The sequence below is a fragment of the Hyperolius riggenbachi genome, chromosome 2, assembly GCF_040937935.1.
Source record: "Hyperolius riggenbachi isolate aHypRig1 chromosome 2, aHypRig1.pri, whole genome shotgun sequence".
NCBI classification, from domain to species: domain Eukaryota; kingdom Metazoa; phylum Chordata; class Amphibia; order Anura; family Hyperoliidae; genus Hyperolius; species Hyperolius riggenbachi.
The window spans coordinates 235065913-235089919 of NC_090647.1; the positions used below are offsets into that span (position 1 = coordinate 235065913).

Genomic DNA, 24007 nt, shown 5'->3' on the forward strand with positions numbered 1-24007 from the left:
GTTATATTTAAGCAAAGTTTTCTTTCTTTTAATGAACGTAGAATGACTTGACTTGCTAGAGAATACATTCTGTTATGGAAGTAAAAACAGAAACCTGCATATGTGTGTGCCCTTATAAAAGTAAAGGCTTCACAAAAAAAATGTAGTAAAGAGAGTGAGCTAATAAAGTAAATGAAGAAAACACAGTGAAAGTCAGAATCAGTTTGGCTTTCGTTATAAAAAAAAGGCAAGTAAATATCTAAGTAATTGACCAAACTGCCACAACTTTCCACACTAATCAGGTCACTTTCCACTCTCAATGTATTTTCTGTTTACATTTTGTAAGGTCAGCCTACAATTCTAAGGCATAGCGCTAGAGATGAGCCGAAATTTTCGAAATTTCGAACTGCTTTTATTACGAATGCGAAATTTAACATTACGACCCAAATTCGTAATTTCGTAATTAATTTTCAAATCGTAATTTACAATTTCGTAATCGAAATTTCACTCCCGTAATGACGAATTTCGTGTCTCCAACCGAAATGTTACTTTTTCAGGTTTGTAAGGGTTTCTATCCCTCTAGATGCCTAAAATGAATAGCACAGCCAGCCTCCTCCTCCTCCTCCTCCTCCTCCTCCTCCTCCCTCCCTCCCTCTCTCCCTCTCTCCCTCTCTCTCTCTCTCTCTCTCTCTCTCTCTCCAGAGATCTGTAGTATTTCAAAACCATACTCACATTCATGACATGTCCAGGGATCAAACCCAGGCCAACCACACGGAAGACAGCTATGCTCACCACCATACCACCAAACACACACTAAATAGACTGCTAACCTAAATCTTACTTGTAGACAGTCATATGAGACACATGCTGGGTGCAGGGCTTTGTGATTGGACCATGGACCATGCGATAGAGTGAGGTGCAAAAATGAAATCATGCCTAGCAGAGGATGGTTTCACAATGCTAAATGCTAGGCTGGCTGTGGTGCAATTGGTTAGTGCGTCTGGCTGGTAACAGCAAGGTTACAGGTTCGATTCCATCCAGGCATGTCTTTTCCTTTTGCGTTCAACAGAGGGATAGAAACCTTTGCAAACTTTAAAATACTAAATTTCGTAATTACGAAAATTTGCGTAATTTGCGAAAATTACGAAATTTCGATTACTGCTAAAATCGTAATTGTAGTAATTTCGCGAAATTTCGGAAATTCGTAATTAGGTCATTACGCTCATCCCTACATAGCGCATTTAACAGTACTAGCAAATAAGAAATCTGACTGGCAAAGGACACTGTTGGTACAATCTTGAAGCCATTTTGATAACATCAGCTTTCTGTTTTAATAGCAGTTTTGTGCAGCACACATTTTCATGACCGGTTATAGTGTAAATGGTTATAAATGTAACCCATAATGCCTTATGTTCTTGAAAAATGCACAGGCTTACCTACAAATTAACCACTTGCCGACCGCACGCTTATACCGTGCGTCGACAAAGTGGCAGCTGCAGGACCAGCGACACAGTACTGCGTCGCCAGCTGCAGGCTGATTAATCAGGAAGCAGCCGCTCGTGCGAGCGGCTGCTTCCTGTCAATTCACGGCGGGGGGCTCCGTGAATAGCCTGCGGGCCGCCGATGGCAGCTCGCAGGCTAAATGTAAACACAAGCGGAAATAATCCGCTTTGTTTACATTGTACGGCGCTGCTGCGCAGCAGCGCCGTAAGGCAGATCGGCGATCCCCGGCCAATCAGCGGCCGGGGATCGCCGCTATGTGACAGGGGACGTCCTGTCACTGGCTGCACAGGACGGATAGCGTCCTGTGCAGCCCGGATCTCCGGGGAAGGGAGGTAGGAGAGGGAGGGGGAGAATGTCGCCGCGGAGGGGGGCTTTGAGGTGCCCCCCCCGCAACATGCCTACACGCAGGAGCGATCAGAACCCCCCTGCACATCATCCCCATAGGGGGGAAAAAAGGGGGGCGATCTGATCGCTCTGCGTGCACCCTGATCTGTGCTGGGGGCTGCAGAGCCCACCCAGCACAGATCACAACAAACAGCGCTGGTCCTTAAGGGGGGGTAAAGGGTGGGTCATCAAGTGGTTAAGATAAATACATGATATAAGTGCAGAAAATAATCATGTCTATTTGCAGAACTGATTTGCTTTACTTTCCAACTGCTGGCAATGTAAGGTCAGTTAACTCAAGGACAACCAGAACCACAAAGATATTGGCCTCAATTCACTAAGATCATGTTGGAGATAATAAGGCAAGAGAAAACTTGCCACCAGATAGTGAGAGAGTTATCTTATCTCTTCATTCATTAAGTTACCTCCTCTGTAGTTAATTTACCTCCTCTGTAGTTATTTTCACATGCAGTTAATTCACAGCCTGTCTTTCACTTTAAAATTCTGGAGTTATTTTAAGGATTAAAGAGTTAACTTAAAGACAGAAGAGTTAACTTTAGGTTTGCCTGAGGTAAAATGTTTCCTGAATACTACATGTCTCGTCACCATGGTGATAACTATAGAAACATTATTAAAGACAGGAGATAAGCTTAGTGAATTGAGGCCATAGTAATGAACAAAAAGGAAACCTAAATACCAGCTTACTTAAACATCTCTAGTAAATAAATACATTTTTGCATGACTAAGAATGAACCTCCATCATGCATCACAAACGCTCAGTGTGTAAAAATACAAATCGATTTTTATGTCATTGAAAAGCCAAGCACACATCCAAGGCCACTGGTGTGAGTTATGGCCACAGTCTATTCATTTTACAGAGCTCTACCAGTTGGGGCAGGTAGGGGGGGGTGGCTTATTGTTGAATCTGAAAGCCTCCTTTAATTAATTCCCAGGTCCATTTTTGACCCCCTGCCTCAGGGGCAAACCCAGGATTTTCAAGGTCTCTCTCAGCCATGCAATATATAATAATATGGTAGGATATTAGAGTATGGCTATGGTAGGGATTAGATTGTAGGCTCCTCTGGGGACAGTCAAGGCGGCACATAGTATAGGCAACAGCACGGTGCAGTGAGCTGCAGGATGTCTGGAGACATTCTAGTGTCTCAACATGTGCCTTTCCCCAGACACTGCACTGGACCCAGTCTAATGGGGGGATTCTCGGCACCAGTAATCTTCCTCTAAACATGTCTATGGTAATAATCATATCTCTGCTGCATTGCAAGCTTTATTTTTTGTCAATTTAGCCATCTCATCTTTAGCAGTTTGATTACACTGTGTGCTCTTAAAGTTTCTGTATTCACAACTTAAATTACTTTTGCAGAAAGGCATTCATAAGGTTAGAGCAATAACTAATCAAAACTGAATATTGCCATCTCTGCTCACTGACTGTAAAGGAATATCTCTTGTGGTGCCAGGAATATCTCATACTGGGAATAGAATACGTTGAGCAATGAACAGTGTCCTTGCCTTGTTGTACTGGGTCTGGGACTAATATTTTGTATAACAGTATTGCAGAGCTTGCTGATGTTACATAGAAGAAGCAAATAAAAACAGAAACAGTTACAAATGGAAAGGGATTCACAATTCATTCCATTATGATCCATAGGCACAATGTAGCTTTGACATAGGGGTTCCACATAATGAAATATCATTTGGGAATTTGTAATTATGAAAAATAGAAAAAGTGTTGAAACTAACCCAAACGTTTAATAATAGCAGTGTCAGGGCTGGAACCCACAGGAGCGCTTTTGGCAGCGTTTTGGCAGCACTGCGATATGCTAGCAGTTTGCCAAAACGCTGGGCTAATGTTAATGGATGGGGCAACTTCCACAGGAGCGTTTGCGTTTCTCAGAAACACAAACGCAGGACATGCAGCATTTTGGGAGCGTTAGCGCTTCAATGTAAAGTATTGAACCGCTAGCGGAAACGCTCAGCAAAACCTAAACTGAGCGGTTTTGCTAGCGTTTTGCGGTTCAGCACACTGTAACAAAATGAAAAATAATTCACAGGACCAATCAGGATAAAAACGCAAAACGCAAAACGCTAGGCACCCGCTGGGGAAAAAAATACAATGTTGCAAAACACGACCAAAAACGCGCATGAATCCGCTTGCAAACCGCTCAGACAAAACGCTAGCGGTTGCGTTTTGCGTTTGCGGTTTTCAGTGGGTTCCAGGCCTCACAGAGAAATTCTCCTGATCCACATCTCCCTGCCTTTACTTTGTCTCACAGTCACTGCTTGTGATTTTGGTCTACCATGCCAACTTGCACAGAAGAAGATATATGAAAATGCATGTATCACAACTCTCACATAGCAACAACAACATCTGTATACACAGCACACAATTACAGCCCATCATTTCTCACCAGACATTAGTAGTGTAAAGTGAAATGTTGCTGACACCTGTGGGCTGTATGGAACATCATGACCAGGGGTGTAACTAGAGGGGAGCAGTCCTTTACTTGAGGCAAACCCACTCAATGGCATTAGCTGGTGAACAACTCAATGCTTGGAGAATGCTGCTTCACAATACAACAATTCAACAATAATAACAATCATAAAATCGTACAGTGCTTTTCTGCCATACAACTCATAGCACATATACATGCCAAAAATGTTGTCTCCCTTGCACTTATATCAGAAACCACAAACATCACTTCTCCCAGAAAATGGATGCAATTACAAATGCTACATGTTTCTTTCTTTTGTTGGCACTGCAGAAACATGAAAAAGTAAAGAAAAAAAATCAGACAATGCCACACAATGAAAATCACAGACCCTGTGAAGTTTCTCTCTTTTTTAGGTGCTAGTTAATCACAAACCCAAATGGCTTCTCAGGATGCAGAGCTGTGTACTTGTGAGATCTGCTTACCTGACCTCACAAACTGCTTGATGAGTTGGCTATACTGATATGGTATGGTAATTGGCAAAGCCCCGGGATCACTTCTTAGAAAGCCACTGGACCCACCAGGGCACAGGGCGAGTTTAGTGGAGTGGCCGTTAGTTACAAAGAGCACGCGTAAGTTACCAGCGCACGCTATACTGCACTACCATAGTATAGCATGCGTTGAGCTCCGGCTCCTCTTATTAAAGAGACAATGGAGTGAAAAAAAAATATGATATCATGAACTGGTTGGGTAGTAGGGGTAATTACTAGAACATTAGTAGCAAAAAAAATATTCTCATATTTTTATTTTCAGTTATACAGTTTTTTTTTATTGTATCATTCTCTAATACTTGCAGTTTACACATTAATCAGCATTCTAAATGTTTTTGTAGAACAGGCAGTGAACTTTTGACCTGTCCTGATCTGTTTTCTGCAAAAGAAAAACACAATACAGTTGAGATAACCTAATCAGAAGTCAGAGCTCTCCAGGACTTTCAATGTCGCAGAGCTCAATGGCTATTTGCATAGATAACAACTGGAGTTAGGGCCCTTTTCCACTAGCAATCGCAATCACAAATCACAAACGCCAGTGATTGCGATTGCGATTTTTCATTAATTCTGTTATGCGATTGCGATTTGCGATTTTCATTTGCTTTGTATTATCATTGTAAAAATCGCTCCAGCAAGCGATTGCGATTTGCGATTAGCGATTTCCAAATCGAATCACTGTAGTGGAAAATACTTCTCATGCTTTCTATGATAAAGTAACAACCCTAGCGATTTAAAAATCACTAGCGATTTGCGATTTTGCGATTCAGCAATCACAATCACTCTAGTGGAAAAGAGAATCTGTATTGTTAAAATCGCACAAAAGTAAACATACCAGTGTGTTAGGGGACATCTCCTATTACCCTCTGTCACAATTTTGCCGCTCCCCGCCGCATTAAAAGTAGTCAAAAACAGTTTTTAAAAGTTTGTTTATAAACAAACAAAATGGCCACCAAAACAGGAAGTAGATTGATGTACAATATGTCCACATATAGAAAATACATCCATACACAAGCAGGCTGTATACAGCTTTCCTTTTGAATCTCAAAAGATCATTTGTGTGTTTACCTTCTGTCCCCTTCTTCTCTCATGCACTGAACATTACAGGCTTCCTGCAGACAGCTCTGCTTGTGCCTGTGTTTGTAATCACTCAGTATGTGTCAGCCAGCTACTTTCACAGCCTAACAGAGGAGGATTTTTATCCAGCTCTTCTATCACTGATAAGATAGCAGAGAAGCTGCTGGCTTATGTAAATAAAACACACACTGGAGTGTGCATAGAGGAACAGACCAGCACGGAAGAGTTGGCAGCCTTCCAGACACAGGCCGACAAGTCTGACAGGGGAAAGATACATTGATTTATTACAGAGACCGTGATAGTACAAAGTGCTGCAGTGAGCCAGAACACATTAGAATAGGTTTAGGAACTTATAGGATGGTAGAAAAAAGTTGTAATTTTTGTTACAGAGTCACTTTAACTCTTCCTGTACTAGAAACAAATATTAGACTTATGTCTCTGCTTCTAATGTTTTATTTTTTAGCTGTACTAAACAACGAATTCATTATATCATAATTTTTTTTTCACTTCAGTGACTCTTTAAGCTGCGCTGTTTTAGCAGCGCAGCTTAAAAAATCAAGCCCTAAATGAGCTCCATGTAAAGCTCTGCAAAGAACATTTTTTATTTTTTTCCAAATTCATTTTTTTAAAGAAATGCAAAATACATATTCATAGGGTTAGTACACTTTCTTGAAAATGGATCCTTCCTGGCATGCTTTTATTTTTTTCCTCATTTATGCTTCATTGCTATCTATTTTTTCCCATTATAGTTTATTTTCTAAAACCCTAGTTTTTTATGAATGTACTTATTAGCAATGTATTTTATACTGATAATGTAAGTAACATTTTATAATGTTAGTTTTTGCCATAAAAATGTGAAGTACCTGGCACACCAATTCATCGCTCCTCACTAAAAATGTTTAGCTTTTTCTTCCTCCCCTCAGCAAGAACCAAGAATTCTGTAGTGATATAAGAAACCTGTGAGAGAAGCATGAATGTTCTTCCTCGTAAAGCCATGCCTCCCTTTAGACTGATGACCTGTTACAGGGGGCTAGGAACCCGCTGAATGAGGAGAATGTGAATAGCAACTGGGTGTCTTTTTGGGCAGCAGCTCATCAGCTATACATTGCATGTCAGCCAGATGCTTTGCATTATGTATTGGATTTGAAAAAAAAGGTCTCTGAACTAAGGTTTTAAAGGGAACCTGATGTGAGATTTACATGAAAGCTGGAACCTGCCATATTTTATATTATTTTGAACAATATCAGTTTCCTGGAATCCAGATTATTTCATTAGCTGAAGAAGTGTCTAAACCCCACATCTGAAACAAACATGTAACTAATCTTATCAGATTTTTGTCAGAAAAAGCTGATCTGCATGCTTGTTCAGGGTCCATGGCTAAAAGTATTAGAGACAGAGGAGCAGCAGGACTGCCAGGCAACTGGTATTGTATAAATGTAAATAAATTTGACAACCTCCATATCCCTCTCACTTCAGGTTCCCTTTAAAGAGTACAATTTAGGACTATGTAAGGAATACATTGGTTATACATACGGGAAGTATAATTAAGTCTGTTTAGAGATTTCCTAATTTTGAAAAGGTTTAGAATCATGAATTCCACTAGCGTGGTTCTGAAAATTAAATTATTTTCTTTAACATAATGCAATTTACTTTAATTAGTTGAACTTAATTATTTACATAATGGGTTTATAAATACTAATGCAATTTAATGTATTGTTATCCTCATTTAGTCCTGCAAAAAGTAGGATACAAATATGGGTGGATAATACAAAGATGGCAAAATAGTTTAAATATGTCAATAACCAACTTGGTAGGTGATGATATAAGCACTGAACCAGATAAACAGCTGCCAGAGGTTCCCGCTCCACAATGGATAAACAGCACAGAATATGTATATGCCTCGTCGCTTGGGCTGTGTACGCCTCTCCTATGTGGCGCCTGCAATCTCCCAGTGCTCACAAAACAGAGTGATGTGGCTACCACCAAAGTACAAAAAACACAGTCAGGCTATACTTAATTGCACAGGAAGATACATTTTAAGTAAAACCACATAAGATAAATTAAATTAAAACAACAACTCACATTGAGGGTCCATGCACACTGGACCCTGTTGCATGAAACCACATATATAAGGTATTGCACTTACACCGAGGTAAAGTGCACCTTAAAACCACTGCCACTATTCGCATGTCAGGAAAGATTGCCCGCTCTCCTCTTCCGACCAAGTTTCCAGCCCACCCCCATCACCAGGCAATAAGGAGCGGCTTACATTGAAAGACGGGGCTGGGAGCAAACGAAATCGTCTCCTGACCTGCTCACAGGGCTCTGCTGTCATAGAGACAGGCGGAGCAAGTGAGCTGCGGCGAGAGACAACAGGATTCAGCGGCGAGATCGTCGGGAACAACGGAAATGACGGATGTGCACAGTGACAACTAATTGCCAGCCAGGTGACCACCAAAAAAGGGCATAGATTTCAATTCGCTTGGTACTAAAGTAGTTAAAATAATTTTGGCTTTCCTTAAAAACAAAATGTGCTTATTACAGGTACCTAAGCACAACTGTAATTGTTCAACCACTAATTCTCTAACCTTTCACCTACACTTATGATTTGCTGTAAATCAGGCAAAACTTGCAAGCACCTAACAGAAAACATAGTTAAATAAATACAGGCCAGGTCTGGTGGAAAATGTAATCATTCCAATATCAGCAGATACCTGTTGATTGATTGAAATGTTTCCATAGTTAGCATAGCTGCCCACCCTTTTCTAGAAGTCAATCAGATGTTTATCAATTGGAAATGCAGGGCAGTGTCTAGGCTAAATTGCACCTAGGGCAAGAGTGTAAAAATTGTGCTCTGAGTAGCGAACCTCTACTCTTTAAATAAACCGGTGTACAGAGGCGCCAGTAGAATAAAAGATGATAAAAGGTTTAAAACATCTAGGTGGTGGTGGTGGACCAACCAACCCAAAACAGACACGATGCTGTCAGTTCAAATTAACGGAAATTTATTCACATACTCCAAAATACTGCGACGCGTTTCTCGGGTCAAAAGCCCGCTTCCTCAGGCATTAAAAAACAGGAGTATCTCACTACAGGATGACAGAGATAAAAACCACATCAGGGAACTGTATAAAGTATATAATAATAATAAACATGTACGCACGATAATGTTTATGTTAAGGGGAGATAATGTGATGATAACATGGGTAGTAGTATAGTGTGTGATTGGTCGTATAATGTATTGGAATTGGGAGAGGGGGGGAGGGGGGCTAAGGTGGCCAGGGGTAAAAGGTGGGAGGAGGTGTGGGAATATGGGTGGGCTAAGGGGAAAGTGATCTATTGCAGTAAGTATATGTGGGGTTTAAGGGAAGTTGGGGTTATACTAGTAGATTACAACTTTTAGATATCCAGCTGGAAAACATTCCTATCGCAAATTATACCAGTGAGTAATAGTCTTTAAATATATGTGCAAAAACACTTACCAGCTATCTGTCCTGATCAGGCTCAGCACCTCTGTGCTTGTATGCCCGCTAAGGACCTTTAAATAGATCCAAGTGTTGTAAGATTCAGCGTGGCTGGAGGGCGGGGTTGGAGGCAGTGGACCAGGTCAGGAACCAATGGGATGTGCGGGTGGGTGGAGACCAGAGGGCGGCAGGTGTAAGCGTACTGGGGAAAGAGGTAAGGGTCACGAGCAGCGGGGCGGTGCGTGTAATACGTCATGCCGCTTACCGCTAGTGCGCGTGCGCATGGTCGCATCATAGGCTGGCCGCTACTGCGCATGCGAACCTTGACACGTATACGGAAGAGAAGGGGATAGTTATACATGCGGACGGCGCATGCGCGAGAGACAGGGGTGGCCATGTTGGATAAGGGAATAACGGGCAGCAACAGTGAGAGGGATCAAGTGGGCAAGGGGGATGAGCATGAATACATAAAAGCAATTGGACATAAGTATAGTGATATTAGAACGATGTGTTAAACAATTAGATCTAGTGGCTTCCTATATTTGTAACAAACACGTGTACCATTACCGGAGATACTGGTAGTGGAGTGATGCTGCCCTCTAGTGGCCACTTGAAGAACTTTTTCAGTTTAGAAATTAAATAATTACCAGGACATGCCATGTTATTATAGAAGGTTTAAGTGTGTGTGTGCACTAGTGTTGATGATGTGTGTCATCAGTAAGTGTCACAACATTAGATATACAAATATGTAAAACAATTATGCAAAAACATAACTATATCTATACAAATATCCACTCCTAACTTAGGTATTGGTTATGTTTGGTTCACGTAACCATAAAAAAACGGGAAGGGGGGGGGGGGGGGAACAGAGGGATAGGATTTGTACAGGTAAAAAATATAAGGAAGATCGCAAGAAAAATTCACATGGAGAGATGCCCACCTGAGGGACACGGACACATACTCGTATGCGCATGGTTCCCAGAAGTGACTGATACTAACGTGCATATGTACTCGACCGTTGTCATATCTCATGAATATATACAAATTGACCTCAAGATCAAACTCAATTTGCTAGTACAACTCATAAAACTAATAATAAAAATAATAAAAAGCTATAAAAGGACATAAAGAAGCATAAAATTGCATAAAAAGGACATATGATGCCTATAGAAAAACACATATAAGTTAATAAAAGGAGAGCGACAGATTGAAAAAAGGGGGATCAGTTATTTTTGAGTAGTGTATCTAATAAATCTTCTCCAGTACCTCATTGAGGCCACCTGGAGTTAATGTTTTTAGAATTTGTATCCAATATATCTCTCGTTTTCTGAGGGAGTCAAAAGAGTCAGAGCGGGAGTGTGGGACAGATTCGATAAAGGTGATACGAAATAGTGCAGGGTCACTGTTGTGGTGTGTGGCGAAGTGACGTGAGACACTGTGTAGGGGATATTTCTTGCTGATGTTTCTTTTATGTTGTCCTACTCTGCTTCTGGCTATTTGAGTGGTTCTGCCCACATACTGTAGCTGGCACGGGCAGGAAATGACGTAGATGATGTATTTGGATCCACAGTTGATAGCGTTTTTAATGTTAAATGTTGTATTAGTAACCGAGGAGGAAAAGGTAGATGTACTGAGGACAAATTGGCATGCCAAACATCTCTGATGTTGGCATGGGGCACTTCCGGGGGGAGAGGTGGTATGGGAGTTCATATTGCTGATAGGGGGTTGGCGGAGCCTGCTGGGAGCCAGTAGGCTGCGAAGATTTGGGGCGCGTCTATATGTGATGGCTGGTTTCGTGGGTAGGATGGGACGTAGGTGGGGGTCCTGGAGAAGGACCTCCCACCTTCTGTTAAGGATGCTACGAATGGACTGATGCTGGTGGCTGTATTTGGTAATGAAGCGGGGTACGTTACTGGTTTCAGTGTCAGGAGCTAATGTGGGTGGTTTCGGGATTTTTGCCTTGTGGTATGCGTCCTGTAGGAGTTTTTTGGGGTATTTCCGGTCTGTGAATTTGGTTGTCAGAACTTTGGATTGTATATTGTACTGTTGGATATCTGTGCAGTTGCGATGTATTCTTTTGTATTGACTGTAGGGGATGTTCTTGGTCCAGGGGCGGTGGTGGAAACTGTGGTAGTGTATATAATTATTGGCGTCCAAGGGTTTGAAAAAGGTTTTGGTTTTGATGTGATGTTGGTCCGTGTAAAGGACCAGATCTAGAAATTCAATGGAGGTGGGGTCATGGTGTGAGGTAAATTGTAGGCCTGCTGGATTGTTATTAAGGTAATCTAGAAAGGAGGGAATGGAGTCAGAGGAACCTTTCCATATAAAAATCAGATCGTCGATATATCTTTTGTAGAAGATGATTTTGTTGGAGAAGGGGTTATCTGAGTATAATTTGATGTGTTCATTTCAGGTATTGATTCCGCAACCAGCAATCTGTCCCGATTTATTGACACACACCTCCAACCCCATGTTCAGGCCCTACCATCTTTTTTAAAAGATTCCCAGCATCTCATCCAACTGTTACACTCAACAACATGGCAGGACGACTACGTCTGGCTCACCTGTGATGTTACCTCCCTGTACACAAACATTCCACACTCTTTTGGACTTACCGCCTTACAATACTACCTCAAATCCAACACATACATGCCACCAATACAGCAATCATTTCTAGTACAATGCACTGAATTTATCCTTAACAACAATATTTTCACATTTCAAGAATCCACCTACCACCAAGTCAGCGGAGTATCCATGGGAAGTTCTTTCTCCCCTTCCTATGCAAACCTGGCCATGGGTCTCCTAGAACACATCAAATTATACTCAGATAACCCCTTCTCCAACAAAATCATCTTCTACAAAAGATATATCGACGATCTGATTTTTATATGGAAAGGTTCCTCTGACTCCATTCCCTCCTTTCTAGATTACCTTAATAACAATCCAGCAGGCCTACAATTTACCTCACACCATGACCCCACCTCCATTGAATTTCTAGATCTGGTCCTTTACACGGACCAACATCACATCAAAACCAAAACCTTTTTCAAACCCGTGGACGCCAATAATTATATACACTACCACAGTTTCCACCACCGCCCCTGGACCAAGAACATCCCCTACAGTCAATACAAAAGAATACATCGCAACTGCACAGATATCCAACAGTACAATATACAATCCAAAGTTCTGACAACCAAATTCACAGACCGGAAATACCCCAAAAAACTCCTACAGGACGCATACCACAAGGCAAAAATCCCGAAACCACCCACATTAGCTCCTGACACTGAAACCAGTAACGTACCCCGCTTCATTACCAAATACAGCCACCAGCATCAGTCCATTCGTAGCATCCTTAACAGAAGGTGGGAGGTCCTTCTCCAGGACCCCCACCTACGTCCCATCCTACCCACGAAACCAGCCATCACATATAGACGCGCCCCAAATCTTCGCAGCCTACTGGCTCCCAGCAGGCTCCGCCAACCCCCTATCAGCAATATGAACTCCCATACCACCTCTCCCCCCGGAAGTGCCCCATGCCAACATCAGAGATGTTTGGCATGCCAATTTGTCCTCAGTACATCTACCTTTTCCTCCTCGGTTACTAATACAACATTTAACATTAAAAACGCTATCAACTGTGGATCCAAATACATCATCTACGTCATTTCCTGCCCGTGCCAGCTACAGTATGTGGGCAGAACCACTCAAATAGCCAGAAGCAGAGTAGGACAACATAAAAGAAACATCAGCAAGAAATATCCCCTACACAGTGTCTCACGTCACTTCGCCACACACCACAACAGTGACCCTGCACTATTTCGTATCACCTTTATCGAATCTGTCCCACACTCCCGCTCTGACTCTTTTGACTCCCTCAGAAAACGAGAGATATATTGGATACAAATTCTAAAAACATTAACTCCAGGTGGCCTCAATGAGGTACTGGAGAAGATTTATTAGATACACTACTCCAAAATAACTGATCCCCCTTTTTTCAATCTGTCGCTCTCCTTTTATTAACTTATATGTGTTTTTCTATAGGCATCATATGTCCTTTTTATGCAATTTTATGCTTCTTTATGTCCTTTCATAGCTTTTTATTATTTTTATTATTAGTTTTATGAGTTGTACTAGCAAATTGAGTTTGATCTTGAGGTCAATTTGTATATATTCATGAGATATGACAACGGTCGAGTACATATGCACGTTAGTATCAGTCACTTCTGGGAACCATGCGCATACGAGTATGTGTCCGTGTCCCTCAGGTGGGCATCTCTCCATGTGAATTTTTCTTGCGATCTTCCTTATATTTTTTACCTGTACAAATCCTATCCCTCTGTTCCCCCCCCCCCCCCCTTCCCGTTTTTTTATGGTTACGTGAACCAAACATAACCAATACCTAAGTTAGGAGTGGATATTTGTATAGATATAGTTATGTTTTTGCATAATTGTTTTACATATTTGTATATCTAATGTTGTGACACTTACTGATGACACACATCATCAACACTAGTGCACACACACACTTAAACCTTCTATAATAACATGGCATGTCCTGGTAATTATTTAATTTCTAAACTGAAAAAGTTCTTCAAGTGGCCACTAGAGGGCAGCATCACTCCACTACCAGTATCTCCGGTAATGGTACACGTGTTTGTTACAAATATAGGAAGCCACTAGATCTAATTGTTTAACACATCGTTCTAATATCACTATACTTATGTCCAATTGCTTTTATGTATTCATGCTCATCCCCCTTGCCCACTTGATCCCTCTCACTGTTGCTGCCCGTTATTCCCTTATCCAACATGGCCACCCCTGTCTCTCGCGCATGCGCCGTCCGCATGTATAACTATCCCCTTCTCTTCCGTATACGTGTCAAGGTTCGCATGCGCAGTAGCGGCCAGCCTATGATGCGACCATGCGCACGCGCACTAGCGGTAAGCGGCATGACGTATTACACGCACCGCCCCGCTGCTCGTGACCCTTACCTCTTTCCCCAGTACGCTTACACCTGCCGCCCTCTGGTCTCCACCCACCCGCACATCCCATTGGTTCCTGACCTGGTCCACTGCCTCCAACCCCGCCCTCCAGCCACGCTGAATCTTACAACACTTGGATCTATTTAAAGGTCCTTAGCGGGCATACAAGCACAGAGGTGCTGAGCCTGATCAGGACAGATAGCTGGTAAGTGTTTTTGCACATATATTTAAAGACTATTACTCACTGGTATAATTTGCGATAGGAATGTTTTCCAGCTGGATATCTAAAAGTTGTAATCTACTAGTATAACCCCAACTTCCCTTAAACCCCACATATACTTACTGCAATAGATCACTTTCCCCTTAGCCCACCCATATTCCCACACCTCCTCCCACCTTTTACCCCTGGCCACCTTAGCCCCCCTCCCCCCCTCTCCCAATTCCAATACATTATACGACCAATCACACACTATACTACTACCCATGTTATCATCACATTATCTCCCCTTAACATAAACATTATCGTGCGTACATGTTTATTATTATTATATACTTTATACAGTTCCCTGATGTGGTTTTTATCTCTGTCATCCTGTAGTGAGATACTCCTGTTTTTTAATGCCTGAGGAAGCGGGCTTTTGACCCGAGAAACGCGTCGCAGTATTTTGGAGTATGTGAATAAATTTCCGTTAATTTGAACTGACAGCATCGTGTCTGTTTTGGGTTGGTTGGTCCACCACCACCACCTAGATGTTTTAAACCTTTTATCATCTTTTATTCTACTGGCGCCTCTGTACACCGGTTTATCCAGCGAACCACCCTTGGTGGAAGGGTGTCATACCCTCCTTTCTTCTATCACAGAGAGCGACATCTTAATCCTGAGTGGGGACAGGCTTGTACTCCCCACCTGCCTATACAGTGGTTGCCTTTGCGGTAACCCGTGTTTGTAAGTATAATACTTACCTTCATTTATATTCCTCCTGGGTTAATACCTACTACACCATATTGGGCTCTCGGTTTGTCTCTTTTTAACTCTACTCTTTAAAGACAGTCACACAGCCACAGGTCACAAGTAGATCTGCCTACTTACTAGTGACCAGCCACTCATCCAGGCGGAAGCAGGGACCAGGAAAACATACAGGAGAGCCCGGAAAGCCGACTCCTCCATGGCCACCGCGCACTGACAGCCTGCAGTACCGCTACAGGACATCAGGTGTTATCACGCGGTGGTGACTTGACATCAGACGCAGGCAGCCCAGGAGGAGTCAAGGAAGGAGATTGCGCTGGTAATCGTCTTTCTTCTTCCATTGGCTGCACCATGCATCACAAGTTCCCTACCGGTTATGTCTTTCTGCCTGTGCCCCACTTCTTCTACTTGCCAGTCTGCGCCCAGGGTGGTCGCCCTGCCCAAGTATGAACTATAAGTGTCTGTGTGCTGAGTACAAGGCCACATAACACCCAATTGCATTGTTCTGCCCACTCCCCTGCCTGCAGGAAGCTGCTCCATTGTTTTGCCCCCCCCCCAAACACATACACACATAGAAACAGATAAGCAGATTGTAGGCTAGAGGCTAGTGATGCATCTCTACAGAATTAGTATTACACTGTTGCTCAAGGGTTTATATACTAATCCCTGCTGGGTGACAGAAGTGCATCCATGTGTACAGGACTCAACAAGTCTAGCAGTGGCAGCAGATTTTCTAGCCTGATCTTTGTTTATACAAAGTTACTGGGCAACCAAATTCAGCATATGCTTACCACCTTCTCCTGGTTGTCATTCATTCAGCAATGATTGACCAGTGCACAGACCTATTGGATGCGGATCTTGCACAGATATCTGAATCCAGCTTGGGTGAGTTCTCTGTAAGCAGCAGTGCCTCTTTACAAACTTTAGAAAAGCTGGCAGGTTTGCTTTAATAGTTCAAAGCATACATTTAGCAGAAGATGAACCTCAAAGTGGGCTACTTTAAACTCAGGTCAGGCACAATATAACGTCCCTAAACAGTGCTCTCTGGAGACAAAGTACCAATTTCAGTTTGCTGCTGTATTCATTATTAAACAATCTTTATGGTTTACAACTCATCACTGGAATATCCTGTACAACACTGTATAACAGAGATCTTGAACCTGGTGTCACTTTGGAGGTCCTCTTCTTCCAAAATCAGGGGCTAAGGTGAAGACCGAGATGTTGCATCTCAGATGTGGTCAACACTGTGTTTTCCTACCCTGCACCACCACACCCTGTTATGTCACACAGCCTAAGATAGCGACTGAAAACTATAACATCTATTTCATAACCAGCATAATCAATAAAATGTTTATTAGGAATCTCTTCCAACTCCACAAAGCAGTGAAAATTGCTTACGTGGATTATGACCTGTTCCAAACTGCCAAGCAAAGTTCAAGTGATGCCATTCACATAACATTTACAATACCTCACCTGCAGATTTACTTATTTCCTCAATACATTCAGTCATATTGGTAACAGGCCAGAACTAGAGAATTACAATTCTGGTCTGTTACAATTAGGCAATGGCAGACCTGTAACAAGACATTGAGTACACAAATGCTAAGTGAGAGAGGATAGATCGATTATAACTGAAGATAAAGCATTTGAGCTATTATCATTGTATTTACCCCTACACTGATAACGTTTATGTATGACTTCTGATCTCACATAGCCAATGATCATTACTAGATAGAACATCATGTAACATGGTTGACATTAACTCTAAAGGCTGATCGTGATCTGTACACAAACAAAACACTTATATGCTATTTTGTTATAACAATAACCATAGCTATAGAGAACAGTGTTTCCCCTTTCTGTTAGACACATCTGTTATTTCATTCCTAATCAACAGAGATTGCCATTGTTCAGGAGCATAAGTATGTGAGCGGAGGGCTTAAGCTATTGCTTTATGTAAACAACCTATATATTGCTTCCTTCCTTTATTGCTAGAATCCCTGCTTAGCATGCAGAAGAAGACCACATGCTTAGTGATTTTCTATTAAATCTGTATTACTTTGCAAAGCATTAGTGCATGCATACAAGCACACATTTTTCATCCACGATCATGCCAATTAGTTTACAACACAAATAACAAAGCATGCAAAAGCGCGTTAAACTGTTTCTATAGCAAAACTTTGAAACAGACCTGTGGAAGGTACTGCCTCCCTTTTTGGTCAGGGTACATGACATAAGCAGCTTGCGTGTAGGCATAGCTTTTGAAGCGAGGTTTGGGAGGAGGTGAAGGGGTGTGCACACGTCCCGGTGCTACATTGACAGTGATCTGAGAAGAAGAAAGGAAATGAAAACAGGAACATACATTTGGTAAACAGAAAGATGTTTCTCATTCGTCACCTATCAACAAAATTTGGAACGAGATTTTATTTATGGAACACTTTTGATTTCCCATAAGAGGGATTTCCAGTTTATACAGAAATATTCTATTTGGGGGAACAGAAATGGCGTTCCGAGCTCTTGAAACCCCTTGAAAACATATTCCTTGCTGAGTTATACACTGTTTATACTGCAATTTATGCACAGGTGTGCTCATAGATCACTGCTGTTTCTGTAGAACTTTGCAACAAAACCAGATTTCACCAGAAGGTGGCAATAAAGGGCCAATGAAGTGCAGCATCTACTTGGAAGTATTGGGATTTTATTGACCATCCCTGCTGCAAACTCACTTATTGCCTATGTAGGGATGACTATTCCCAGGACATATGGTAAATTTGGAATTACCACCTTACTTGCTTAGAAACATTATATATGTTACGGCCAGAACCCGAAGTGTGGCCACTTCTAGTTCTGGCTGGCCACTTCGGGGTCTGGCCGGCCAATATGCGAAGTGGCCGCAGCGCAGCGGCCAATGTGAGAAATGTAATGTTTACGGCCGTCTCACTGCAGCCAAATTGATGACAAACTTGCTTAATTTAATGAAATGTAGCCGGCGGCAATGTCATAGATGAAGCCGCCGGCTTTTGCGCACTGCCTCTCCCTGACCCCCCCCCCCCCCTCCTCTCCCCGCCTCCCATACAATACGTTGCAGCCGGCGGGGACATGCAGCCGGAGAGTCGTTCGTCGCGGCAGGGGCAGCAGAGCGGGGAGGCTGCAGACATCGCTTCTGCCAGCACCCGCTCTGCAGGAACGGCAGGATTCCCCTGCCGCGACGAATGACTCTCCGGCTGCATGTCCCCGCCGGCTGCTACGTATTGTATGGGAGGCGGGGAGAGGAAGGGGGGGGGGGTCGGGGAGAGGCAGTGCGCGAAAGCCGGCGGCTTTATCTATGACATTGCCGCCGGCTACATTTCAATAAATTAAGCAAGTTTGTCATCAATTTGGCCGCAGCGAGACGGCCGTAAACATTACATTTCTCACATTGGCCGCTGCGCTGCGGCCACTTCGCATATTGGCCGGCCAGAACCCGAAGTTGCCGGCCTGAACTAGAAGTGGCCACACTTCGGGTTCTGGCCGTAACATATACACCATGCTATCTAGAGCAAACAACATACAGCTTTAAAGCATACCTGTAATCATAAATTAATTACATTATTGCGCAAGTCATTTGACAGGTGTTTTATTTTCCTCCACATTTCAGCCGATTTCCTGCTCATAACACCACCCCCATGAAAAAAGTCCCTCAGCCTTTAATCTTTCCTAGCTTCACTTTGCATTATGGGAGTCATAAACATTCTACTCTCTGATGGAGGCCATCCCAGCAAGGCATCACAGATTTTACATGCGTGTTCTTATGGAGGGGAGGTCGCAAAGGTGGACTTGTAAAGTATCAGCATGAGGAGTAAGGTGCCAATAGAGCTTTTGATGCAATTGTCTACTACTCATTAAGGTACTTCATGTGGCTAGAAAGTGTAATGGTTAAGGGCTCTGCCTCTGACACAGACAACCTGGGTTTTCTTGGCTCTTCCTGTTCAGTAAGCCAGCACCTATACAGTGGGTTGCAAAAGTATTCGGCCCCCTTGAAGTTTTCCACATTTTGTCATATCACTGCCACAAACATGAATCAATTTTATTGGAATTCCATATGAAAGACCAACACAAAGTGGTGTACACATGAGAAGTGGAACGAAGATCATACATGATTCCAAACATTTTTTACAAATAAATAACTGCAAAGTGGGGTGTGCGTAATTATTCGGCCCCCTGAGTCAATACTTTGTAGAACCACCTTTTGCTGCAATTACAGCTGCCAGTCTTTTAGGGTATGTCTCTACCAGCTTTGCACATCTAGAGACTGAAATCCTTGCCCATTTTTCTTTGCAAAACAGCTCCAGCTCAGTCAGATTAGATGGACAGTGTTTGTGAACAGCAGTTTTCAGATCTTGCCACAGATTCTCGATTGGATTTAGATCTGGACTTTGACTGGGCCATTCTAACACATAGATATGTTTTGTTTTAAACCATCCCATTGTTGCCCTGGCTTTATGTTTAGGGTCATTGTCCTGCTGGAAGGTGAACCTCCGCCCCAGTCTCAAGTCTTTTGCAGTCTCCAAGAGGTTTTCTTCCAAGTTTGGCCTGTATTTGGCTGCATCCATCTTCCCATCAACTCTGACCAGCTTCCCTGTCCCTGCTGAAGAGATGCACCCCCGAGCATGATGCTGCCACCACCATATTTGACAGTGGGGATGGTGTGTTCAGAGTGATGTGCAGTGTTAGTTTTCTACCACACATAACGTTTTGCATTTTGGCCAAAAAGTTCCATTTTGGTCTCATCTGACCAGAGCACCTTCTTCCACATGGTTGCTGTGTCCCCCACATGACTTGTGGCAAACTGCAAACGGGACTTCTTATGCTTTCTGTTAACAATGCCTTTCTTCTTGCCACTCTTCCATAAAGGCCAACTTTGTACAGTGCATGACTAATAGTTGTCCTATGGACAGAGTCTCCCACCTGTGCTGTAGATCTCTGCAGCTCGTCCAGAGTCACCATGGGCCTCTTGACTGCATTTCTGATCAGCACTCTCCTTGTTCGGCCTGTGAGTTTAGGTGGACGGCCTTGTCTTGGTAGGTTTACAGTAGGGCCATACTCCTTCCAGTTCTGAATGATCGCTTGAACAGTGCTCCGTGGGATGTTCAAGGCTTTGGAAATCTTTTTGTAGCCTAAGCCTGCTTTAAATTTCTCAATAACTTGATCCCTGACCTGTCTTGTGTGTTCTTTGGACTTGGCGGTGTTGTTGCTCCCAATATTCTCTTAGACAACCTCTGAGGCCCTCACAGAGCAGCTGTATTTGTACTGACATTAGATAACACACAGGTGCACTCTATTTAGTCATTAGCACTTATCAGGCAATGTCTATAGGCAACTGACTGCACTCAGATCAAAGGGGGCCGAATAATTATGCACACACCACTTTGCAGTTATTTATTTGTAAAAAATGTTTGGAATCATGTATGATTTTCGTTCCACTTCTCATGTGTACACCACTTTGTGTTGGTTTTTCATGTGGAATTCCAATAAAATTGATTCATGTTTGTGGCAGTAATATGACAAAATGTGGAAAACTTCAAGAGGGCCGAATACTTTTATACTCTTTACCTCCTGCTGGAATAATTTATTTGCCACCTCCCTTCCAATACAGCCCTAGCCACATACACCCACACACACACACCCCACCACCCTCATGAATATTGTTTCCCCATCCCCCGCAAACTACCCACCTATTTTCCTTATATAGCAGGTTTTTTCCCTTAATATCATACAATACGCATGGACTTATTGCATATTTTAGGTAACCTTTTATAGAATGCTAGCAATACTCTCTGTATTTTTAACCATAGTCCATAGTAACTGTATAGCCTTCCTCATTATAGCTATTATTGTTTATTTTTCTTGTTTTCACCAACAGTTAGGGCCTGTTCCGACTATGCGCGTTCCTAGGCGTTTTCAGGGAACGTGTCTGGGTACCAAAAACGCATAGGAACGGCTCCTAATGCTTTTGAATGGGCTAGTTCACATGTATGCGTATGAGACGCATACGTTTCTCATCCGCATTGCTGCACGCAGTTCTGTGCGTCACGCATAGAAACGGACGCAATGAAAGTCTATGGACGCATATCAAAAACGCGTACTATTGTGTTTTTAGCGTCCGTTTTCCTCTGCGGTTCCCATAATTCTTTTTTTTCCCCTGGGTCACGTGTGTGTGCAAAACACAATAGAATACGCATTAGAACGCAAGAAAAACGCATGCATTTTTCAACTTGCGTTTCTTTGATTTTAAACGCATTCTTCATACGCAGATAGTCTGAACAGGCCCTTACCCCCTTGTTTGCCTGATGAAGCAGGCTTGACCTGCGAAACGCGTTGCATTTCTGTCTGGGGTATCGTATAATAAATGTATTTACTTATATAAAAAACAGGATGTCTTGTCTGCTTATGGGAGGCAAGCCCACCACTTCCTCCAGGCACTTTTAAAACATTAAAACATTTTTTTTATCCTGCTGTCACCTCTGTTCAACATACTAATAAAATTGATTCATGTTTGTGGCAGTAATATGACAAAATGTGGAAAACTTCAAGGGGGCCGAATACTTTTGCAACCCACTGTATAATAAAGAGTGTTTGGGCAAGTCTCCCTAACACTGATAACTGCCTACTGAGCGAACCCTAGTGGCTGCAGCTCTGGCGCTTTGAGCAGTGATGGGCCGAAATTTCGCATGTCTGAAATTTTGCATCGAAATTTGCAGTTTCGCATCGTAATGCGAAATTTCTGGGAAAATCGTAATTGATTTCATATGTAAAAGTAGTATCTCATAATTTCGCGCAATTTTTCACGTAATTTCTGCGCAATTTCACGAAATTTTGTGCCGACTTTGGCAGTTAATAGCATAGCCCCCATGCATGCTATTGCTACCAAAATTAGTACATATGCTAAGTAAAATATTAGGTACAAGTCAGAATTTTTCAAAAATACATTGTAGTTTTTGAGAAAATCGATTTTAAAAATACAAAGAAAAATGGTTTTTAAACTGTCATTTTTCCAAGTTTAAAAACCATTTTTTCTTTGCATTTTTAAAATCGATTTTCTCAAAAACTGTAAGGTCTATTTGGAAAATTCATTTTTTTCCCTTGTAACCACTATTTCCTTTAACATAGGTAGCAATTTTGGTGTCAGTTGCATGTATGGGAGCTTTGTTATTAACCTCCAAAGTCGGCACAAAATTGTGCGACATTTCGCGAAAATTACGCAAATTTTAATGCGAAATTACGAATGACTAACAAATCATTGTAGTTAGCAAATCGTAATTACGAATAGGCGTAAATGCGAAAATGTATGCGAAATTTGCAAAATCGTAATTTTGCTGATTACGATCATCACTAGCTTTGAGTCCGCCAGGATAAAAGCACAATATAAATTGTCTTGTCTAACATTGTTTACCTAAAACTAACTTTGCAGAGACTTTTTTTTTACCAAAAACTGACTTTACGTAAGATTTTTACACAGAAACTATGCAGACATATTCAGGCTTGAGACCTGTGCCATTGCCACTTATACCTGCACCTCTCCTCAGCTGACATGCTTGCAATGAGGAGAAACCAATAGGCACATGGTTAATGGGTATGAGTCACAATCCTTATGTGTAAAAGTAGAGGTGACGCTGTAATGCTCCCAGTCAAGCTCTATGTGCTCTACACCAATATGTAGTACCATGAACACAATCCAAAGAAGAAAAAGGTCGGGCACTTCAAAGCCATTTATTTTATCAGATAAAGTGCTGGTGTAGGGTTTGCATAGCAGACATCAGGCGTCTAGTCCTGGGAAAAGAGGTGAGTGGACTCACCTGGAAAACCCCTGCGCCGCGCTATGGCGTGCCCAAAAAATGGGCGTGGTCCAGCATAATGTGGGCATGGTCATGGGTGGGGCCAAATATACATGACCTTAGCAGTGATGTAAAAGGTCTGCCGGGGAAGTCTGAGCTCTGCCGTAATGTATTCCCCCAAAATAGCTGTAATCTGACAGCATTTCACCAAAAAGACACATAATCTGGTAGAAGTTCCTCCAAAATACAGATAATATGGCAGTGGTTCCCCCAAAATAGACATGGCAGCAGCAGTTCCCCCAACATACACATAATTTGGAAGCAGCGGATCACCCAAAATACACGTAACACCCAAAATACATATAATCTGGCAGCAGTGGTCCCCCAAACATCCACAATCTGGCAGCAGTTTCCCAAAATACGCGTAATCTGGCAGCAGCCGTTCCCCTAACATACACATAATCTGGCAGCTGTTCCCCAAAATACACGTAATCTGGCAGCAGCCGTTCCCCTAACATACACATAATCTGGCAGCTGTTCCCCAAAATACATAACAACGGTTCCGCAAAAATACAGATAATCTGACAGCAGTTCTCCTAAAATAGGTACCACCAGCATAGGTAGCCAGGTCTATAGGTATCCCCAGTATAAGTAGCCATGAGTATAGTAGTCCCCAGTATATGTAGGCAGAGGTATATGTGCCTAGTATATGTAGCCAGGGGTATATGTCCCCAGTATATGTAGCCAGGGGCATATGTGCCCAGTATATGTAGCCAGGGGTATATGTGCCCAGTATATGTAGCCAGGGGTATATGTGCCCAGTATATGTAGCC

The 24007-nt window shown here is 42.5% G+C and overlaps 1 protein-coding gene across 13 annotated transcripts in view; it reads right to left on the bottom strand.

Moving 5' to 3' along the window:
- Positions 1-24007, bottom strand: part of DMD (dystrophin) — a 3066377-nt gene that overhangs the window by 2157465 nt on the left and 884905 nt on the right. For 12 of the 13 annotated variants that reach the window (XM_068268327.1, XM_068268324.1, XM_068268320.1 and 9 more), the window contains one exon: positions 17552-17686. The exons of the other annotated variant lie outside the window; for it this stretch is intronic. In XM_068268327.1, the coding sequence (XP_068124428.1) occupies positions 17552-17686 (135 nt within the window). The remainder of the gene's footprint in view (positions 1-17551; positions 17687-24007) is intronic. 13 annotated transcript variants of the gene reach the window in all.